At 52.4% G+C, this 21,897-nt stretch overlaps 1 protein-coding gene across 5 annotated transcripts in view; it reads left to right on the forward strand.

Moving 5' to 3' along the window:
• Positions 1-21,897, forward strand: part of COL27A1 (collagen type XXVII alpha 1 chain) — a 143,763-nt gene that overhangs the window by 29,702 nt on the left and 92,164 nt on the right. For 4 of the 5 annotated variants that reach the window (XR_012506525.1, XM_074362071.1, XM_074362070.1 and 1 more), the window contains exons 6-12: positions 5,760-5,813; positions 6,963-7,016; positions 16,139-16,183; positions 16,762-16,815; positions 17,243-17,287; positions 20,225-20,278; positions 21,193-21,237. Coding sequence is in view for 4 of the 5 variants with exons in the window: in XM_074362071.1 (XP_074218172.1) it covers positions 5,760-5,813; positions 6,963-7,016; positions 16,139-16,183; positions 16,762-16,815; positions 17,243-17,287; positions 20,225-20,278; positions 21,193-21,237 (351 nt within the window). In the remaining variant the exon portion in view is untranslated. The remainder of the gene's footprint in view (positions 1-5,759; positions 5,814-6,962; positions 7,017-16,138; positions 16,184-16,761; positions 16,816-17,242; positions 17,288-20,224; positions 20,279-21,192; positions 21,238-21,897) is intronic. The other variant, XM_074362072.1, reaches the window with a different exon arrangement.

Below are 21,897 nucleotides of genomic sequence, written 5' to 3' on the forward strand. Positions count from 1 at the left end.
GAGGTTTTCAGCAGACATGACATGATCAGGTGGAGTTTGCGAAGGCCACTCGAGCGTTTTAAGAAGCTTAGTTGATGTTCAGCAGGGTGAGGGGTGGCCAGTGAGGAGACCTCGAGCTGCCCCAGTCGGGTTGCTGATGCTGGACCAGGTGAAGTCAGACGGGATTCAGGGCTGAGGTGGGGGTAAGCAGCTCTGGGCCAGAGGTGGGTGGGGCTCCACCCGTGCCTACCCTGGGCCACAGGGCACCTGGCAGCTGGCCACCGCATCCCTTCTCTGGCCTGCATAGTTTGCAATGAATTACCCAGGATGACCATGGGCCCTCGGGTACCTGGGAAGGATGGGCAGGCAGGAGGGGCCGTGCTTAGTGACCCAGGTGACTGCTGGCAGAGCTGGTAGAAGCTGAGGTGGAGTCAGCCCTTAGACAGTACTCTTGGGCCTCAGGCCCCAGCCTACCTTCCCCCTTTCTCTGATGACTGAGATAGGACATGCTCCTTAAAGAAAATGTGGAAAAGTCTGTAAAGTATCAAGAAGAAAGAAGGCTTCCTGTAGTGGCCCTGCCCAGTGACAGGCATTGATGGTATTTTGAGCAGCCTCTGGGCCAGGGACTGGCCAAGAGCTTTATGTACTTTGCAGGGCAGATGTTAACACTCCCATTTTACAGATGAGAAAACTAAGGTCCAAAGTGGCTAAGTAACTTGCCTATTTCTGATAAGTGGCAGAGATAACATTCGAACCCTCTACTGCCTGACTCCAGTTTTAGCCGCAGGGGAATTCAGTTCCATAGCTCTTTAGCCTTTCTCTGTGGATTAAGCAATATATATTAATCAAGATACATACATGCATACACACACACACACACATATATATATATACATGTATACATACATGTGTATGAATAATTTAAATATGCCTTGCGTAAGTGTTCAGCTGTTATTTTATTAACAATTGCCTTTTGGAAAGATTGAATTGATCCATGCCACTGCTAGCATTAGAGGAGGATGTTTGAAAAAGATCATTCATTATTGCTCTCAATTCACTTCGTTGCATCGATCATCTATGAGAAGAATGTTTTTCTTACATTTGTTTTCTATTCACATTTCACCATATATGAATTTGTTCATTTTGGGGGGTTGTCTTTTGTTATTGATTTTTTTTAATTGAAGTATAATCAGTTTAGAATGTTGTGTTAATTTCTGGTGTGTTCTTGATTTGTAAAAATTATTTGTGTTTATATATTTAGGCTTACTAAGGCTTCATCTACCTTACAAATATCTTTAAGTTTACTGTTTGCCTATTAAGAGTATTCATGATAATTTTCACAAATGGAAGTGTTACCTTTTTTTTTTTAACTAACAATAATAGCTAACACTTATTAGGAACTTAATAACATGTCAGATTGGAGAGAACTCTACCATATGTAAGATGTATGGGTTTTTTTTTTATACTTAGACATTTCTTTCCCATACTAAGACAAGATCGATATTTATTTATATTCCTAGTCATGTCATAATATCATTTGTACTCTTAAAATTTTAAACCATCTGGAATTAATCTTCATGGGATGGGTATGAGGTATAACTTTATTTTCCCCCCAATAGTTGACCATTTATTAAATAACTTTTCCTTCACTGACTATTATATGATAGACCAGGGTCTATTTCAGGCCATTCAAATATGTTTCATTGCTCTGTTTGTATATTTTTATGCTAGTAAAATGCTTTTTTATGACATTTTTTATCTTTATACTGTGTGTCTCCCTCCTCCACTTTTAAAAAATAGTTCTGGCTATTTAATCTGTCAGATGAACTTTATGCCTATCTTAATAATTTCCTTTAAAAACTCTCTTGGAGTTTTTCTTGGAATTGTATTAAATATGTTTATTAATTTATGAAGAATTATCATCTTTAAAATACTGTTTTCCTGTCTAAAACCATGGCATATCTTCCCATTTGGTTGAGTTTTTAAAACATCTAATAATAAACTACTAGAGTTTTTATTGCATAAACTCTGCACATTTGTTACTAAGTTTGTTCTTAGAAATTTTATATTTTTGTTCCTGTTATGAATGGAATATTTTCCCCATTATATTTTATAGCTGGCTTTCAGCTATTGAAAAGAACTATTCACTTTGTATATTTGTACTTTTTGTGTTTATTTTATAACCAAGCCCTTTACTGAATTATTTTATTAGTTCTAACAGTATTTCAGTTACTTCTCCTGGATTTTCTAGAGAGGCACGCATAATGTTTGCAAAAAAAGGACATATTTTTGTCTCACTTTCCTCAAAGGTTAGATCTTATTTGTTTTTCCTGCCTTATTGCCGTGGCCAGAACTTCTAAACACATGAAATAGTAATGGTGATGGTGAGAAGCATAGTGAATCTTCAGAGAACCTTCCAGGGCTGGGGCCAGATCTGACCTAATCCCAGCCCAAGAGCTGTCTCTTGAGACTCCATTTAATCATTTGCTCATTTGAGAAGTATTTTTATGATGCCTCTTCTGGGCCAAGCCCTGTGCTAGGTCCTCAGAATCTTATTATCTTGCAAGAGATAACTTACACAGGGGACTTCTGGCCCAGAATTTTTCAGTCCTTTGTGGTTTGTTCCTTCTTTGTCTGAGCCCTTCTCAAGTCCTCATCGCCCAAAGCCTTCTATTCTCTCCACCTCCCAACCCACCTGCAGGAAAGAAGCTCATAATCTCTATTCCCGTTGTATTTGTAGTATTTATTAAGATATAGCTTCTCAACCATCTTCTAGTTCTGCAAGGCTCTGTTAACTAGTCCAAAGTCTACTGTTCCATACACAGAGAGGGAAAGGGGCGTTGCTCAAGGTCACACAGAGTTATTGACTAAAGAGCTGAGTCTGGCAGCCAGGTTCTCATGACCTCACCAAGGTGTAAACAACTAATTAGACCTTATATATTCCTCATATCTCTTACTGGAAAATTTGCAGGAGTCTGGTTGGGAAGACAGAGAGTCTTCTTCATCCCAGAAGGCACACCTTTAGCTGACTAAGGATGTCTTGAGCATCCTTGGAGCCCAAACTTCATCTGGCTCCCACCTTGTCTTTCTCCAGCCTTAACTTGGCTGTAACTCCCTTCAGGGATTCACTCTCAGTCTAGGTCAAGTTCTCCCTGACTTCCTCTCATACTCTACGTATCACTGGGTCATTGTTTTTCATCTGCAGTGTATTGAAATGTAAAGACCTGGGGCTCCAGAAGTGGACTTCCTGAGTCTAAATCCCACTTGTATAACTTTGGACAAATAACTCACCGTCTCTATGCCTTAGTTTCCTCATCTGTGAAATGGGGATAGTGATCATTGCTACCTCATAGCTTTATGTGTCAAGGGCTTAGAAGAAAACTCAGTAAATGCTAGTGCAGATTATCATTACCAGTCTCTGGCGACTCCCTTTAGAGGGCCCTACAGGCACGAGCTGTGTCTTGATCCCACTGTGGTATCCTCTGTGCGCATTGCGAGACGTGGCTCTCAGTAGATGTTCAGTGAGTACGTGTGTTTGTTGATATTGTACCCGGGCAGGGATTACATCCCAAACACTGTGCTGGCTGCTGAGAATGCAGAGAGAAGTCCATAGGAACTAAAATGCCCCAGATACAGACTCTGGGTCTCAGTTTCCCCTTTTGTAAAATGACAGAACAGGATGCATGAAGGCCCACCATGAAAGCATTTTAAGCCCAGCTCCTCTGTTGGCTGCAGACTGAGGTGGGCAAGGGTGGGGCGGGGAGAAGCTGCTGTCCTTTTTTGGCCATTGGAATCCTGGGTAGCCCTGGGCCTGGCCTTGCACATGGACATAAAAGGCATTGGAACGGGGCTTGTGAGCAGCCGAGGGTGGGAGAGTGTCGGTGAGGGGCAGCTGAGGTGGGAGGTAGTAGATCCTAGAGGCAGGTCCTGCAGAGGTGACCTGGAGGGGCCCAGGTGGACAGAGAACTGGGGTCCTAGCAAGGAGGGAATGGCTTATAGCCTGGGGCAGCCGGAGGTCGTGTGGGAGAAGCATCCAGGCTTCCCATTCATAAACAAGTGCTCTGGAGTCAGATAGACCAGGGGCTTGGACTTAGTAAGACCTGACACCTTTTACCTACGTGCCACCCCAGGCTGTGACTTGGCCTCCCTGAGCCTGGCCTTGGTCCTGCGGCGCAACAGGTGGGTGTAAGAGGACTAACGAGGCGCTGTGTTGAGTGGGCCTGGCCAGCTCTGGGCGCTCGGTAGGTGGGCAGTGAAAGGCGCCCCTCCCTCTTTAAGGCTCTGTCCTGCTTGGAATGCAGTGATTTCTTGTGGAGAGTGTCTGAGTCAAGATTTGGAGGGTCTGAGTCCTGAGGAAGAAAAGAACCAAATGGGAACTTATTAAAGTTGGCCAAACCACCCCTCCCACGTGTCGCATTAACTCACTGGCTCTTTGCCATGAATCTGGGATGCCAGTGGGTATGTGTGCATGTGTGTGTGTGTGCGCGTGCGCATGCGCTCGCGCATGCGCGCACAGGTACACATGCTGTGCAGTCCCCGTGATAAAGGTGAGAAACCGAGGCTCAGAGAGAGAAGTGACTTACCTGTGGTCCTACTGTGAGTCTGTCTCTTCTCCCCAGGACTTCTGACTCAGTACTCAGCTTGGAGAGGGAGCTTGGGGGTGAGGGTGAGGGACAAGGGTCAGAGGTTCTTGGAAGGTGACATCAGGGGGACTGACTTTCCAAAGGACTGTCTCCTGAGTAATTTGATCAAGTTGGGCCAAAAAGCCTGGCACAGCCGGGAGCCCTCTTGAGCCCTGGAAGAGACGTGGCTGGCGGGTCCTTTCCTGAGCACGTGCTCTCAGGGGTCCAGATCCTTGTGATGGGGATGCTCCCATATGCTCGGCACAATGAGTGCTTGTCTCTGACCGGGGACCCACTGCTTGCCGGTTTCTCCTCTGTTCACTGCCTATTTGAACTTGTCGGGTCCCAGGATGTCCCAGGACACAGAGCTATGAGTCACAAATTCAGAGTCCTTATCTCAGCTCTGCCAGTGCCTCAACTTGGGGCCCTGGACAGTCCCTTTCCTCCTCTTGGCCTCAGTTTCCCTGAATGTGTTATGGGGTAATAACACTTCCCTTGCCCACTTCATCAGGTTATTCTGGGAACCTAGTGAGGTGAGGGATTTGTGAAGGGCTGTACACAGAGGAGTGGCTGTTAGGGTACTGGCCCTAGGCAATTAGAGATGGTGAGGTGAGAGCATTAGGAGACAGGAAAAACAAAAAGAATCAGGCCTGCCTCTGTGTGAGCCCCAGGGGAACATGTCACCTGTATGGGGGGCCCAGGCATCTACAGTTTGGTTGGGGAGGACATAGTCAAGCTGTATCTTGAGAAAGTTTATGGTTTGGCTAATGATGACTGGGGAGTGGTCTTCTTGTTGGGGGTGACTGCCTGAGGCAGGGCCTGGCCGAGGAAGGACTATGGTCAGGGGATGGGCAGAGGGACCCCATCTGTAGGTGGGGCTGGTGGAAGGAGAGCCAAGTCTGGACAGGATGGCTGGGACCAGGTGATGGAAGACTTGGGACACCAAAGGAGGAGTAGGACTTTGTCATCAGACGAGGTGGGGATGTACGGAAGGTGTTGGTGCAGGGGAGTAATGGGATTGGAGAAGACCCTGTGGAGGAGTGTGAGCGGGGTGGGTGGGAGGGCATCTGATTAGGGAACAGGGATTTGAGCAGAGTTGGTGGGGAGACAGCCTCTTTAGACGACTCAGTGGCCAAAGTGGAATTGTTTTTGTTTCAGGGACAGAAAGGGGACCCGGGGCTCTCACCAGGCAAGGCCTACGATGGGGCAAAGGTAGGTTTCCAGGGACCCCAGCGCTCAGGGACGTTGCGGGGTGGACAGTAGGGAAACCGCTGTGCTCTGGAGTGAACCCTCCCGACAGAGGCCAATGCGTGACAAAGGCAGGAGATGGGAAGTAGAAAAGGACGGGGTCTGTTTTCTCCTTAAAGCCTTTCAGCTTTCCCTACACCAAACCCAAAGCCATTCACTTCTGCCTTCGGCGTGCAACCAGGAAGCCCGACAAAAGATGTTGCCTGTGGACACACCTTTGGTGAATGTCCTTTTGCCTAATGCTCTGAGTGGCTTTCTGCAGGGCCTGCTAGGTGACCCTCGGCATCCAGAAGCTTCTTGGTAGCAACATGCCCAGGAAGCTTCCAACAGACATTCAAAGTCCCCTCTGAGGTTGTTAGTTTGAGCAGACAGGTCTGTGGATTTTCAGGACGTGGGAAGGGAATGGGCCTGAGACTCAGGGCCGAAACCAGAAGGTTCTCCCATGGAAGAGAGAATACTTAGGCCAAAGGATTTGACCCATCCCTGAAGTCCCCACCCCATAGGGGCCTGGAGGGAGCGCAGGACAGGCCAGGGCAGGAGAACCCAGAACTCCAGTTAAGGTTGTTCTCTGTCCCAGACATCCATATCATGGGAGGAATCCTCGAGACCGTCTTGTTTCCTTCTGGACACAACCCAAGAGCCCTCCTGACAGGCAGGAACACTGCTTCTCAGCCCAGCCTCCTGTGCAGGGGGACTTGGAGGGGACAGTGCCTGTCGACTTCTCCAAGACACAAGTGGCTCGTCCCCTCATGTTTTCATGGGAAGTTTTCTCACTCAGCAAACTCTTACTGGGTGGAAACATCCCACCTGCTACTCACTGGAAGCTCATAAGCCAGGCGGATGGGCCCAGCTTGCCGATGAGAAAACAGAGGCCCCAGAGGCGGGTGGCTTGCCGGAGGCAAGATCAAATGGAGCGGCTGAGTTAAGTGATGAGGGGGCTGGATACCCCACCCACTTGGCTGCCCTCACCCCTGCTCAGAGTCTCCTCTTAGGCCTCTAGGCCTCCAGGAATCCTGTCTGCAAACAACCGGCTGGCCTTGGGAGGTCACTCTTTAAATTTAAGGAGTGTCAGCTTCCGTTCCCCCACCTCATCCCCTTGTCCGTGTTTTTCAGGGCGACATGGGCTTGCCTGGGCTTTCGGGGAATCCAGGACCTCTTGGACGAAAGGTACACCTTGTTGTCAATGCTTTGCCTTGCCTGGTGGGCTTCCTAGCAAGCAGGTTCTTCAGGCAGGAACGCTACGTGCTGCCCGCTTGCCTGCCCTCCTCTCCCCTGCCCCGGCCCAGCTCCCTGGGGCACAGGGACGATGGCAGGAGGGGAGACACGTTTCCAAGTGTCTGTGCTTGCCTGGGGGCGGGAAGCACCTTGGCCTGGAGGAGGTCCCCTTACCATGGCTAAGGAGATGTGACAAGAAGTGGCTCTGGTTTGCTGTCCTTCCTCTCTGGGGCCAGTTGCTCCAGGGAGGCCATCCTAGGGGGCACTCCTGGTGGTGGAAGGCGTATTGTCAGAGCCAGGGGAGCCCCCATGAGCCCAGCTCCACCTCCCACCGGCCACGTGACCTGGGCCTATGCGTCCCCTCTCTGAGTCTCAGCCCCCTCCAACCTGGGATGGAGACCGTCACCCTCCTCCCTGAGCCCCCTGGGGCTGTAAACCCAGAGGGAGACCTGGAGCATAGAGTTTGAGAGAGGTAAATCTGGTTCTACTCCCAGCTCCACCATTTCCTTGCTGTGTGACCTGAGGCAAATCAGTAACCTCTCTGGGTCTAATATTCATCCCTCCCTGTTACACTGCAGAGAAATGCTCTATAAAAGCAATGCCTTCTCTATACATTGTAAGCTGTTGTCATTCCATCCCCACTCCCATCCCTGCTTCAGTCATGCTGGGGGAGTTACCCCTCTAGTTGCTTTTGGGGGAAGGTCTGCCACTTTTCTAGATGGTGGGTCTCTGGCTTCCAGTGCCCCTGGATTCCTCTCCAGCTTCCCAGCCAGGGCACCCCATCCTTCAGATTCAACTCTAGTAGCGCCTATTTCAGGAAGCCCTCCTGGAACCCCTGCCTTCAGGCCAAGTGCCTCCATTCTGCTCAAGGACCTCTTAGGCCATCTTAGCTGAGTTATTTTTAGCCCCAAGTCCAGCCTCACCAACCAGTACGTGTAGATCTGGTTTGTCACTCTCCCTGCTAAGCCTAGCCCAGGGCCTGTGCATAGTAGGTGTTTGGGAAACGGAGAGGACCGTGCAGGCCAACGGTCATTTGCTTTTTGCAGGAAAACCTTCCATTGCTGTTGAGTTTTCCAGTAGATACTTCAGCCTAGGGCCACGTCTTAAGCTTCCACCCTGGCTCCCAGCTTTGGCCACAGCTACCCTCTCTCTAAGCCATCTGGTTCTCATCTGGACAGCTTGGTATCTCCTGGCTCCATCCTGTCCATGCTCTAAGGGTCCTGTAGCACACAGGGACTTGGAGCATCATGTTCCTCCCCAACCCCTCCCCTTCTCCTCCACCCTCTGTGGCCAGAGCCAAACAGGCAGTCTGTGAGCTGGGGAAATTGGTCTTTTCTGGCTCAAGGGACGCAGAGGGACTCCCTCTCCCCACTCACTTCCCCTCTGGGCTCCAGCACTTTCTGATGGATGAGGTGTGAGTGGAAAGTCTCCTTCCAGTCCCGGCTCATAAAGCAGCCAGTGGTGGTCTCGTTCTGCATGGGGGTAGGAGTCTAGCAGAGGAAGCAGGAGATGGAAAAACAGACTAAACTGGCTCCTGCCTGGGGTTCCAGGCCTTCTTGCTCTCAGCAGATGTCTAGGGAGGCCCAGAGCCCCCAGCCCAAAGGAACCAGCTCACCTGAGCAGGGAGAGACATCTTTTCTAAATTAAGAGTATCATTTGGCAAAGCCACTTGTACTGAGTCCCTCTGGCCCCAGCCTAGGCAAACACAGAGGGGTTTGATTATGGCAGGCCAGTGTCACCTGCTCACAGAGGATGGTGGACAGAGCATGGGGGAGCTCAGGTCCTAAGGCAGGGACCGCTGACCAACGGTAGGGGTCAGGGAGAAGGACCAATGCGGTGAGCGGCCATGCCTGGAATTGTCACTGTTTATCAGCAGTCTCTCCTCCCACAAGCGTCTTTGGTGACAACAGTAGCCACTTTGCCCTGATCCTGTGGGGTGGTTTTTCTGCATCATCTCACGTTGGGAGCCTTGAGGGAGAAGGAACATCAGTGGGTGAGGGGGAGGGCAGCATCCCCTCTGCTCCTTGAATTTTGCACCTCAGAGGGACACCAGTAACCCTAGTCATTCATGTATTCAACAGAAGGGATTGAATGCCTGTTGTGTGTCAGACACTGAGCTGAATAAATGGACAAAAAGCCCTTTTCCCTCAGGGCCCGCAGTCTTGTGGGGAGAGAAGTCAACAGAAACAGTAAAAATACAAGGTGTTAGAAGCTGAAAAGGGCCATGGAGGAAAATAGGCAGAAGAAAGGGAGATTTGGTTTAGAGGTTACCACATTGACTAGCGTGACAGAAAGGCTAACTGTCCCTCATCATATTCTTTCCTCACAGTAGCCTCCAGGAGTTAGGCAGTATTGTGCCCATTTTACAGCTGAGAAAATTGAGGCCTAAATAGGCCTCATTCATTCATTCTTTGTCATTCTGTAAATAGGTACCTATGTACCAGGCCCTGTACTGACCCTAGTGTTAAATGCCAAGGACCTTACTGGGGGCTTGGGGAGAGGGACATCCACAGCCCCAGTTCTCAGCCCCACTGTGCATGACAACCAATGGGGAAGCTTGCCCCCCCCACCACCAAAGGGGTTCTCATTCAGTTGGTCTGAGTGGGACCCAGGCACTAGATTCTCATGTGCCGCCAAGACTGAGAGTCACTGCGTTCTTAGACATAGCTTCCAGGGTCACTAAATGGCAGAGCTGGGGTTTGAACTCAAGTCTTCTGACCCTCAGGCCCTTTCCCTCTCCACAATGCTGACTGAAACAGCTTCTTCAATAAGATCAGGGCCATGAAGTAAAAAAGAGCCTCCCCACCCAAGGCTCCCTTCTCTGCCTCTGCCTGAGATGCTTGCTGAGGGACTTTGCTGAGCTGATTCCTGAGGGCAGGGCAGGTGCATAGACCAGGTCAGACAGGCCTGCGTGGAATCCCAGCTCTGTCCCTCTCTTGCTGTGTGAGCTGGGGCACTTGGCCTCAGTTGCTCCATGGAGTGGTTGGGAGTGTTAAGGAAGATGCTGTATTCCCAGCACCCAGCACGGTGCTGTCACGTGGTAGGCGCTGCGGAGGTAGTTGTTGAGTGAATGAATGAATGATCATGATGATAACGAAGAAGCAGCACTGAAGAAGATTGGTCCCACCAATCATCTTGCTTAGTTACCGGTTAACCACCCTCTGCTTGCCCAGAAGGCTACCGCATTTGCACCTTGGGAGGGCGGAGTCCTGTGCTGTCCCTAGTCTAACCCTCCTGCCTTCTCGCCCATGGAGCAGTGCTTCTCAGCTGCCCCCCGGGGAACAGTTAACAATGTCTGGAGGTATTTTTGGTTGTCACAGCTGGAGGGGTGGTGCACGACCAGCTTCTAAAGGATAGAAGCCAGAGATAGTGTTAAAGATGCTACAATGCACAGGGCAGACACTCCACCCACAGCCAAGACTCATCTGGCCCAAGGTGTCAGTGATGCCGAGACCAAGACACTCTGCTGTATAGAAACCCTCACTCCATCCAGTCCTGTGTGCCCTGGGCCTTCCTGCCTCCTTGCGTTTTCTTAAACTGAGCCCACCCCTGGCATGGTCTCTCCTCCTCACTCATCTTCACGTATCTGTCCCTTGATTCTGTTCTCAAGTGCCATGTTCTCCAAGAGCATCTCCCCAGCACCTCCAGGCAGAAATCATCTCTTCTCACACCAGCCCATTTCCCCAGCATCTTTGGGACTCTGCACTTTCTGGCTAGTAGGCAACTCACTGGTATCCTTGGCACATTTGTCAGACTGGAGCAAGTACCCGGAGCACCTCTTCATCTTTGTTACCTCATGTGGGGCTTAGCACCTGCTCTGTGGTCCCACACCTCCCTCACTCCCTTGCCTATGGCTGACATCATTAATTGTTCTTTCTTGCCAAGCCTAATACAGCCTCAGAATCTTTCTTAACACATCACCCCAGATAGACATGACTAATGGAATGAAGTTGGTGCTCAAGTTGAAACTTCTTCCTGGCTCCTTCCTGCAGCCCTCACCTTGTCCATGAGCCCTCCCTATGCCACCTGAGTTGGCCACTGTCTGTGAGAATCTGTACTAATATGGGAGGGCAGAGGGGGTCATTTGGGGATGTTTTGTGGGGGAGTGTGACTGGGGCTGCTTGAGATGATCTCCTGCCGTTCTGCAGAACTACCTGGATGGAGCACCCTCAGTTCCATACACCACCCCTATGAGAACCTTCTCTGGGCTCCCCAAAGGCTGAGCTGCTCTGGGCTTCTGGGGCCCAGACCCCCTCCATTTCTGAGTTCCACTCCTTCAAGTTTCAGCTTACACAGCGCCGCCTCCTCCAGGTGGCTGTCCACACTCCTTACACAGCGCCGCCTCCTCCAGGTGGCTGTCCACACCCTCCTAGCATTCAGTACTTCTTTGTTCCGCTTTGCATGTGTTTAATGCCGACATCCCCTTCTAAAAGGTAGGAAGTGAGTTTGCTTTGTTCACCAGTATATTCTTAGTGCTAATACAGGGTCTGACTCATTGCTGGGGCTCAGCAAACCTTTGAATGAATGAATAACCGGATGAATGAATGAGCCACACAGAAACCGTACCTTCCTGCCCTGACCTGTCTCAAGTACCCACCGAGCAGAGTTTGGCATCAGATGCCTGGCTGCATTGTGATGGACTGTGCTTTTGGACAAGCCACACATCTCATTTCAGAATCCCATGATTTTTGAGCCAACAGGATGCTTTGAGAGGCCAGCTGGGGAAACTGAGGCCCAGAGAAGAGCAGAGATTTGGCAAGTACCGTGTAAATGACTCATTCTGCCTCCCGGCGTGTGTTTCTTCCTCGCTGACCCTTTCTGTTAAGTGGGGCTCTCTGTCCCGCTGACTGCCTGGTGTGGCCGGTGGGCTGCCAGTAGAGAAGTCCAGTAGGAAGGCTCGTGGAGCGCTAAGAAGCATGGCAAGTCCCATTTTACTGGGAGAGAAGCCGGGGCCTCGTCCAGCCTGAGGTGGAGCCTGTGGGATCAGCTGAAGTCTAGGCGCATATTGGTCCCCAGGACCCCCAGGCAAGGACGGGACCCCCCTCCCCTCCCTGCCCAAAGCCCAAATAGCATCCCAGCCGATGGGGAGACTGTCTGCAGCAACAGTGAGGTGATGTCTGGTTTCTCCTTGAGCATTGTAAGCAATGATTAATCTGGCTCCCAAACCAAAATATAGCCCGAGTTCTATTATAAACACGGTCCTGTGGAGACCCGCCTGCTGGGCAGCCAGACGCCCCTTGCAGACTCCGTGGCCCCTGGAACTCCCCCCGAAGCATCTGCTCTCCACTAGTAACAGTCAGGCACTGATCACCCATGGGGCAATCACTGCCCATGGGTCCACCTTGAGGTCAGTGCCCGCCCCATAATTGCTGGGGCCCTGGAGAAGGTAATGGTTTAGATTCTTCCAAGGCCTGGGGCCCTGTCATTTGAAGCTGTTTGGCTGACCCCAGCTTGGTAAACACCGTCAAGGTGCTTCCAGGGAGCATGTGAACCTCCCCCCAGCCCTCACCTCATGCCTTGGTTGTGCTCAGCCTTGATTGTTCCCGGCCAGCTAAGAGAAACAGGGTTCATGGCGATGTTCAAGGCTCTTCAGGGGTCCATGGACTGGGGAGACCTAGGAATTGTGGCCTTCTGGACAAAGCACAGCCCAGTGGGTCTGGAGATGTGGGCAACAGTCTGGACTTGGCTATACCTTGCTAAGTAGCCTTGGGCAAGTCCCTTCCCCTCTCTGAGCCTCAGAATCTCATTCTGTCTAATGAGAAAGGAGGTTGTCAAATTGATGGCTTAGGTCCCTTCCAGCTCAGATGCTCCAGGGTTCACGGTGCTGCAGTCACCTGTAAGCTCAGACCTGGGGAGGTGGGTCAATAAGAGGGTCTTTCTAAGGTGGTCCTGTGGCTCTTCTAGGTGGTTCTTGGGTTTCAACAGTAGGTCTCATCCATGATCTGGTGGTTAAGGACATAGGGATTCACAGCTTGCTTCCCTTGGGAAGCTGTGTGACCTCAAGAAAGACTCTTTACCTCTCTGAGCCTCAGTTTCCTCATCTCGAAAATGTGCATGGTAATTCCTACCTCCTGGGGTGACTGCAAGTTGTTGATGAGTGGATATATTTAAGGCTTTAATGCTGGGCCAGGCATAGGGCAAGTCACTGTCCATGTCCCTGGTGGCCATTTGTTTCCTTTTAGCTATACCTTGAGTAAAGAATTTACTTGAAATCTCCTGGAATTTTACTGGCAGTTCTGCTAAAGCATTGGTTTCTGTCAGGCATCTTTGTGGCTGAAAAGAAAGCCAAAGGAGTGGGTGATGCTCAGAGGCTCCCCGGACCCCTTTAATGTGTCCTTGCTTCATTATTGCATTGGCTCTGTTATTGCATTGAGGCAGGCAGAGGATGGCAGAGTGAGCTCAGAGAGGGTGATTGCCTGTGCCGAGTCACACAGCCTAGAGCTCAAGGCTCCATTCAGCTCTAGGTGGGGAAAGGCTTTGATTGTTCTTCCTCATCTGCAGGCTTCAAGTGGAGAAAGGATAGCGATGGCCATTATATGCATCCTTTCCATGGCATGTCCTGCTCAAAACCCTCCTGTGGTTTCCTACCATCTTACCGCCTGGCATGCTCTGGCCTCCTGCTTCCTCTCTGACCACCTCACCCCTCTGTTTCTCACCCCTCACTCCTTCTGCTCCAGTCACATGGGCCTTGTTCTTCCTTGAGAACATTCTTGTCTCAGGGCTTCTGCACCTGCTATTCCATCTGCCCGGAATGCCTTTCCCCAGGGAGCCAGCCCTGTGTCCAGCTCCCTCACAGCATTCATCTCTGAGCAGCCTCCCTTGTCTGCCCACCTGCGGTTACCACCCTCCCCAGCACTGCATCCTCTGTCTCCAGCTCTGCTCACTTTTCTTCGTAGCACTAGTCCCTGCCACACATTATCTCCTTCTTTAATTTTACTTTTAATTGTAGTAAAAAACACATAAACTTTACCACCTGAACCCTACACGTGCAGTAACGCTAAGTATATTCACATTGTATGCCATCCATCTGCAGAATTTTTTCATCTTGCAAAACTGAAACTCTACACCCATGTAAACAAACCCTTGAGGCATTACCTTTTATATTTATTTGTTTATATTTATAGCTTCTTAATTTGACTGTAAATGCCGTTAAGGCAAAGGATATTGTCTTCTTGTTCATCCAATGCCTAGAATGGTGCTGGAGTATAAAATTTCAGTAAATGTTTGTCGAATGAACGAATGAACTATAAAGACTATGGTAGGAACACCAGCTAGTCTTTACCTCGCCCTTGAATTCAATGCCAGATACTGTGCTAAGTGCTTCACACACATTATACCACGCAATCCATATGCCAACCCTTAAGATCCCCATTTGTAAAAGAGGAAAACCAAGGCTCAGAGAGGTGTCATCATTGGCCCCACGTCATCCAGCCAGACAGTAGTGAAGCAGGATAGGAATCCAGATTTATCTGAAACAAGAGATCTTAACCACTGCTGGCTGTGGCCTGTGCCTCAGTTTGCCCACTGGGGAAAAGCGCGCATGCCCTAGGTAGAAGAGTCTCACCCAGCTCTGTTGCATCAACCTCATGGGCCCCAGATTTGAGATGTAATCATAAAACTGAGCAGTCGCGAGGCGTGAGTAGGTGCAAAAGGAATGCTTGTAAATTCTCCAAGCCTCTTGGATCAGACCAATTCTACTGTTTATGATTAAAGTCCTGCTTTCTGGGTGTGTGTTGGGGTGCTGTGTGTGCCTGTGTGTGCCTGTGTGTGTTTGTGTGCATGCATGAACTATCCGTGCCCGGGGTGGCTGCAAGGCTCTCCGTGTGGCCTCAGGTGTCAGAAGGGCCCAGTGGTAAGTATGAGCCTGCTGCTCTCTCGCAATGGGACTCCAGACAAGTGGCTTCGGTTCTCTGAGACTCAGTTTTCTCCTCTGTAAAATGGAGACCATGATCCTTAACCCCCATCCCCCACATCTCATAAAGGCTGGAGGATGTCATATGGGTGTAATTCTGTGTAAACAGCGCTGTGTAGAGGGAGCCCACAGACATCGTGTGTGTGTGTGTGTGTGTGTGTGTGTAGTCTAAAGTCTCATTTATTCCCCTCTGGTGGAGCCCTAGAACTCTTGAGTTTTAGAACATCAGAGCTAAATGGGACTCAGAGTTCTAACTCCCTCATTTGAGGTCCAGAGAAGGGCAGTAACCCATCCAGAGTTGCACAGTAAGTCACAGACGGTCACAGAACCGAGTGCAGGGCTCCCCACGTGGGGGGCTCTAACAGAGATCAGTGTGGCTGCCCATCTGATATGAAAGCCCCCTGTTCTGTCTTATTTCATAACAGCCCTAAGCTCATGGAAGCTTGAAGTCTGGGCTTTCCCTTCAGAGGGCTCCTCACTTTTATGAAATGACCCAGCTGGTCATCCCCAGCACCACCTGAAGGCACACACTCGTTTTGATTCTCCTGACCTGGAGACCTGGCCTTGGACCATGGTAGCTGGGCCATGGGACAGAGGGTCAAGGTTGGTACTGGGATGGCACCAGAGTCCCGCTCAGTCAGGCCTTTGGGTGGCCTCGTTCCCCCTGGAATCGTTGCTGGGACTAGTGGGAAGAAGGAAGGCAGCTATTTTGGTTCATATATTCAGTCAGTAAGTGTGAGATCTTTTACGATAGGGGGCTACTGAGAAGGTCCCGACAGGAGATCCCAGCGTCCTGTGGTGGTTGAGCACAGCCAGACCTGAAGGCCCTCGTCAGCCCACGTCTCCACTGAGAAATCCCTCCATCGCTCCTTCTGACGGTCTCACCCTCTCTCTGGAATACTGGTGATACAACATCACCCTCTCAAAGTTACTGTGCCTCACTTGGCTCACAAACCCTGCCCAAGGAGTGAGCATCCCCTGATGTCTCTCGGTTTAAGAACTGTTGATGGCAGAGAGGAAGCCGTAGGAACCCTGATGCACACGTATCCATTCGGGGAGTATTTATTGAACACGTGCTACATCCCCGCCGCAGTGTGTGCAGTGCTGAAAAGGCAAGCCCAGATGTGTCGTCCCAGCCTGATGCGGTTTCTTCCCCCCACAGGGACACAAGGGCTATCCTGGACCGGCAGGGCACCCCGGAGAACAGGTGAGGGCGCGGCTCCAGCCCCTGCCTGTCCCTGGCCTCCTCCCCAGACCTGCTCCATGAGTGAGCCCCAGAGCCAGGCGGTTCTGCCTCCCATCCTGCTCGGCCCCCACCCTACCCCATCTCTCCCTCAGCCACATCTGCCCGAAGGGACTGGAGTCCAGGCCGACCCGGTGTTGGCATGAGCCGCTCAACTCCGGTTAGAGCCATGAATAGCTGGCCTGTTCCCGGCGATGTTAGGGGATATTATACACGCCGCCACGGGGTTTGCAGGAATTTTGGCTGCCTCGGCCCAAGTCAAATAGCAGCCGCTGCCAGCGTGGGAGAGCCAGCCAGGCCTCCTCAGCGCTTTATTCCTGGGTTGTGAGCATGGGGGGTTTGTCCCTCCAAGCTGGTCTGACCGGTTTCCCTGAGGGGTGGGCTTGGGGGCCCAGCAGACCCATGGCTTCCCCTTCCTCCCTCTTCATCTCACATTCCTGCCGTCCTCTCTGTCCATTGTGAGCCCCAGTCTCCCACTGCCACCCACACCTGCAGCTGGGCAGGGTCTCTCCTTTCCTTATGTTTCTCTTGTTCCTTTGCAGGGGCCACCGGGACCCGAGGGCAGCCCAGGGGCCAAAGGTTACCCTGGCAGGCAGGTGCAGTATATGGCTTCTGGAAGCTCTGTGGCCGTGGTGGTGTGGAGATGGCCATGGGTGCCCCAGGTGGAGGGAGGCAGTGGGCTGGGGGCCGAGCTGCTCCACCTGCCGGGTGGGCCCTGAAGACATGGCTGTTCAGGGTGCTGCATCCAGGAACCCTCCCTAAAGGCAGCAGGGCCAGGATGCTCAGGAAGAAACAGAAGAAAGAGGAGGTCTGGGGCTGTGGGGGGCTCCAGAGGCTCCCCTCCGAGCCATCTCCCTGGGGCCTTGGGATAGCTGGGGGCTCCGTCTGAAGACCAAGCGTATAACCCCACTCCCGTTCTACAGAGGGGGCACCTGAGGCCCAAAGGATTCAGGACTTGCCCTGGGTTGTTGGCAGCAGGAGAACGTCTCCATATGTCCTTGCCCCTCTGTCTTTGTGTTTCAGGGGTTACCTGGACCGGTAGGAGACCCTGGCCCCAAAGGCAGCCGAGTAAGTAGGACTTGGCAAGTGCCACACAGCTGGGGCCCTGGGTGGGTATTGCTGTCCCTCTGGTGGGCCTGGTGGGAGATCAGGGCTGTAAAGCCTCCACCCAGTGTTTGCTGAGGGGCAGGCGGGCCAGGCCCTCTGACCTGAGCGCTCCCTGAAGAACAGAGGAGCAGCAGGATGGCCGGGTGGTGGGGGACCTTTGAGTCAGGTGAGCCAGCGTGGTCCCCATGGCTGGCCAACTGGGCAGCAAAGGTCTGCTGGGGTCTCAGCCACCATCTAGCTGCTATCATCAGGCATTTGCTTGCCATGTCCCCTAGCACATCCCAAGTGCCAGGGAATCAAAGTTGGGCCCACTTTGTCTGTCCCTGGAATCCTCAGAGGCTTTTCTCCTGCTCCCTGCTGAATACTGAGGGCACCACCCCTTTGGGAGGGCAGTGCTGCCTGATGGGTGAACACTGCACAGGCCTGGAGACTGAGGGAGCCTCTGCTTTCCCTCTCCTTCGAGGCTTGGCTACAGACCCTGAGTAGCCAACAGCCTTGTCTTTCCAGTGGGAGTGCTGTTCATTCCTACCTCTAGCATGGTTATGGGGATACTAGGAATCTGGAAGCAAATTCTGCTGAGGACAGGTCACCAGGTCTGGGGCTCCCAGCTGGGCTCTGGGGCAGCAGAGAAGGTTCTGGGTGAATTGAATGGAGATAGAGTTTGGAAGACTAAGATGTGATCTGGTGGATGCCTCTCTTCTGCATGCAAGGAAATGGGGTTCATGGTGGGGACTCGAGGGCCCCAGTTCACACAGGATGCCTAAGGTGGAGCTAGGATGAGGACCCAGGTATTTGGAGGGCTGGGCTCTCTGCCTCTCAAAGAATGCTCAGCAAGTGGGTCACACAGTCCTGGGTCAAGCCAGGTCAGGTGTGACGTGTCCTCTGCTCCCGAGCCAAAGCTATTTATGGCTGCAGTCTCAGCCCTAGTCCCTGGAACTGACCGGTGGCTGTTAGGAAAGTGACTGGGAGGTGGGGAGAGATGGGTGGGCAAGTTCCCCAGGACGTGGTGATGAGGGTGATGGTGATCGTGGTGGTGGTGACAGGCAGGGGCTGAGGAGGCCCCCGTCCTGGATGCTGGACTTCCCTCCCTCCCTTTCTCCAACTCTTCCCACAAGGTGTGGCCCCAGAGGGGCCGTCTGAGCCCAGGGAGAAGGTCTTCCCAGTTCAGCCCCGGGGTCTCTGATCTGCCAGGAGGATGGGAGGAGTGAGACAGGCTGATGGCATCTGGGGGCTACTTGCTGTTTGCCATGCTGTGGCATCTTGATGCCACATGTGGGGAGAGAAATGGTCTTGTCCCAGTACAGCCCTCTCCAGGGTCACAGTGCCCTGGGCAGCCTGGGTGAGCCGGGCCGCTCCAGCTGCCCTCCCAACCCTGCCACCACCCGGCTCATGTTGGTGAAGCAGGCTGAGCTCAGGCTTGCGGGGCAGGGCGACTGACGTTGAGACCTGCTCTGCCGTGAACCTGCTGTGGGATCTTGGGCGTGTTCCTGGACCTCTCTGAGCCCATTTTCTCACCTGAAATCTGGGATATAAGCCCTGCTTGGAAGGATCAGTAAATGTCACTTGTTAAGAGCGTGCTGAGAAGGAGGCTCCATGATCTCTTGACCTTCTGGGGAAGGAGAAAGGATTGTGAGCCTACGCTGGTTGCTTGTTTGTGGAAAGCAGTGTAGCAAAGTGGTTAGGAGCCTAGGCCCGGGATTCAGATGACTTGAATTCAGATACCATGTTCTACCACATTCCTGCTGTGTGACCTGGGCAAGTCACTTCACCTTTCTGGACCTCAATGTTCTCACCTCTACAGGAGGCTGACTAATGATTCCTACCTCCTAAGGGTGTGGTGAGGGCGCGTAAAGGCACTGATGCCTGCGGAGCACTGAGAAGTGGGCCTGGCACATGGCCTGCGCTCAGTAATGTTAGCTTTTATTATAGTTAGTATTAAGTCATTTCACAAACATTTAGAGGGTACAGATTTGTGATAAGCACCCTGGGCTAGGTCCCTGCTCTTGAAAAGTTCCCAGGCTAATGTGGACATGAAACGTGGACCCAGATAATGAAGATACAGAAGAGAAAGTGGTAAATCTATTAAGTGAGGTGCAAATATGGTGCTGGGGTGGAGGGAGGGGGGTGCTTCTGGTTTGGGGCATCAGGGGTGCTTGCCAGAGGAGCGAGCCTTAGAGCTAGGCTTGGAAGCATTTGATCTGCAGTTGTGGGAAGGGGATGGGTAGAGCAAAGCAGGGATAAAGGCCGGGAGGCAGAAAATCAGGTGCATCTTAGGCTGGTGGACTCCTCCCCTGCCACCCCTGCTTTCTCTCCAGAGTTTCAGTTTCCTTTGTTCAGTGAGGAGGAGGATGGCCAACCTGCAGGATCCTTGGGAGGGTTGACTGCAGTGGCACACATGTGCTTCGCAGGACGCCAGCACGCTGGGGTGGCAGCTGCTGTTTCTGCTGTCACTCGGGAGGCCAAGGGTTGATGTGAGCCCCACATCCAGGGCCTTCGAGGCCTAGGAGGAGGCACTGCAGAAGCCACAAGCACCCGGCAGCATCCCTGGGGATGGATAGGACCTGGTGCCACCCTAGCATCTAACCCAGCAGAGAGTTTCCTTCCTGCAGGTCCCGGAGCCCCCGGCGCGGGGCGGGCCTCCCCTGCAAGCGCCCGCGCCCTTCCCTGGCGTGAGGGTATGTGCCTTTGGACTACATCGTGGAAGCCAGCACCATGCAGTCCATGGGCATATACACTTGCCTCAAGGCCTATGTCATCGAGGAGCTGCTGGAGCCACCACTGCCGCCAGCGAGGAAGAAGAGCCGGGGCACGGGAGGGCAGCAAGGCGGGGCCGGGACAGGTCGGGCCAGCCACAGCTCACCACTCGGCCCCTCTGACCTCCCACCTGCTCTTTCCTAGGGCTACATTGGACTCCCAGGACTCTTCGGCCTGCCAGGGTCCGATGGAGAGCGAGTGAGTATGCTTTTCTTTGTCTACCTCCCACCCATCCACCCACCACTCTGCCAGTGCCGGCCTGGAGCAGTCAGTCACAGAATCCCTCCTGGGGGAGGTGCCCTGGAGTAGAATAGGAGTCTGCTAAGGGGACAAGTCAAGGCAGATGCCTTCCAGACACAGGGAACTGCGTGTGCGAAGTCAGGGACATATGCCAACGTGGCAAGTTTAACAGCACGGTCAAAGCACTGAGCGTGAGGCGGAAACAGAGGGAGACAGGCTGGAGGGAGCACCTGGACGAAGTTATACGGCACTCAGGGGCCGAGGTCAAGAAAGGGACTCTATCCTAAGAGCATGAGGAACTTGTAAAGGGATTTCAGCAAATGAGAAGAAATGGGCTCATTTCATATTTCCGATCAAGTGTCTGCAGATTACAGCCTGAGTGCCAGATCCTGGCAGGCACCTGTTTCTGGAAAGCTTTGCTGCACACACCACACTCATTTGCTTCTGTGTTGTCTGTGGCTGCAAAAGCTCTCGGTACAGGGACTGCATGGCCCACAGGCTTCCGTACCTTCCTCTCCGTCCCCTCCCCGCCTGAGCCTCTGCTTCGGAACTCAGTTGTCATCTCATCAACAAGCTGGGTAAAGAGAATCTTAGGGAAACAGAAGGAGCATTTATTGAATATCTGCTGAATACCCGGACACTAGGCGTTTTCCTTAGGGATCTCCCCAGCTCAGGTCATCTGCAGGCCCCAACCCTGTAGTGTCCAAGGGCCATCCATCTGATGTGCACCTAGCTGGCATCTATTGTGTTTGTGGATTGGATGCCAAGACCTCTGTGATTCCCTCTTGTGGGTGGCTCTGGGGCTGGTTTGGGGCACACTGGTTGTTTCCTGCTGGAATCCTGTCCTGACCTCTTCCCTGTTTCCCCTACAGGGTCTGCCTGGCGTTCCTGGCAAGAGGGGCAAGATGGGTAGGCCGGTAAAGATTTTCCGTGTCTATTACGCAGATTCTATGGGTGAACCTGACCTCCCACTGGCCACGCGGCCCCGTCCACCCGTGGCCTGGGGGTTCTTTGCTTTTTTCTGCTCAGCCCTTGCTCAGCTTTGAGTGTGTGGGCAGGCATGTGGGGCTGTCTGGGCCTCGGGTCCTGTTGCCAGAACACTGAGTGGCTGCTGCCTGGCTGGGGCTGGGGGCTCTCGTGGACTCTGGGCCCCTCTGGGGTAGAGCCTCTCTCTGCGTGTCCAGCAATCACTCTGCAATGCAGTTCTGTGTCTGGGGGGCTTCTGTTGTCTGGTTCATGAGTGTCCATGCTGAGGGGCCTGCTTGGACTGGGGGATCTTGTCTAGACTGGGTGTCTGTGCTCCTGTGTCAGAGAACACTAGGTCTCCGTGTTGTCTTGGTTTTACCCTTTTCACTTGTGTACACACAAGGGCAGTGGGGTGTTGGGCCGGCCCACAGCAGGCATGACCACAAGAGGGGCCAGCAGGGACCCCAATCCACCAGCTTTGACCATGATTCTCCATCGTAGTAGGTGATTGTTTTCCCCTTGTTTGGGCGTCTGTGGGGCAGGAAGAGAAAACCAAGGCACAGAGAGATTAAGCAACTTGCCCATAGTTTCATGAGGAAACAACGGAGCCA

This window comes from Camelus bactrianus, chromosome 4, assembly GCF_048773025.1.
Source record: "Camelus bactrianus isolate YW-2024 breed Bactrian camel chromosome 4, ASM4877302v1, whole genome shotgun sequence".
NCBI classification, from domain to species: Eukaryota; Metazoa; Chordata; class Mammalia; order Artiodactyla; family Camelidae; genus Camelus; species Camelus bactrianus.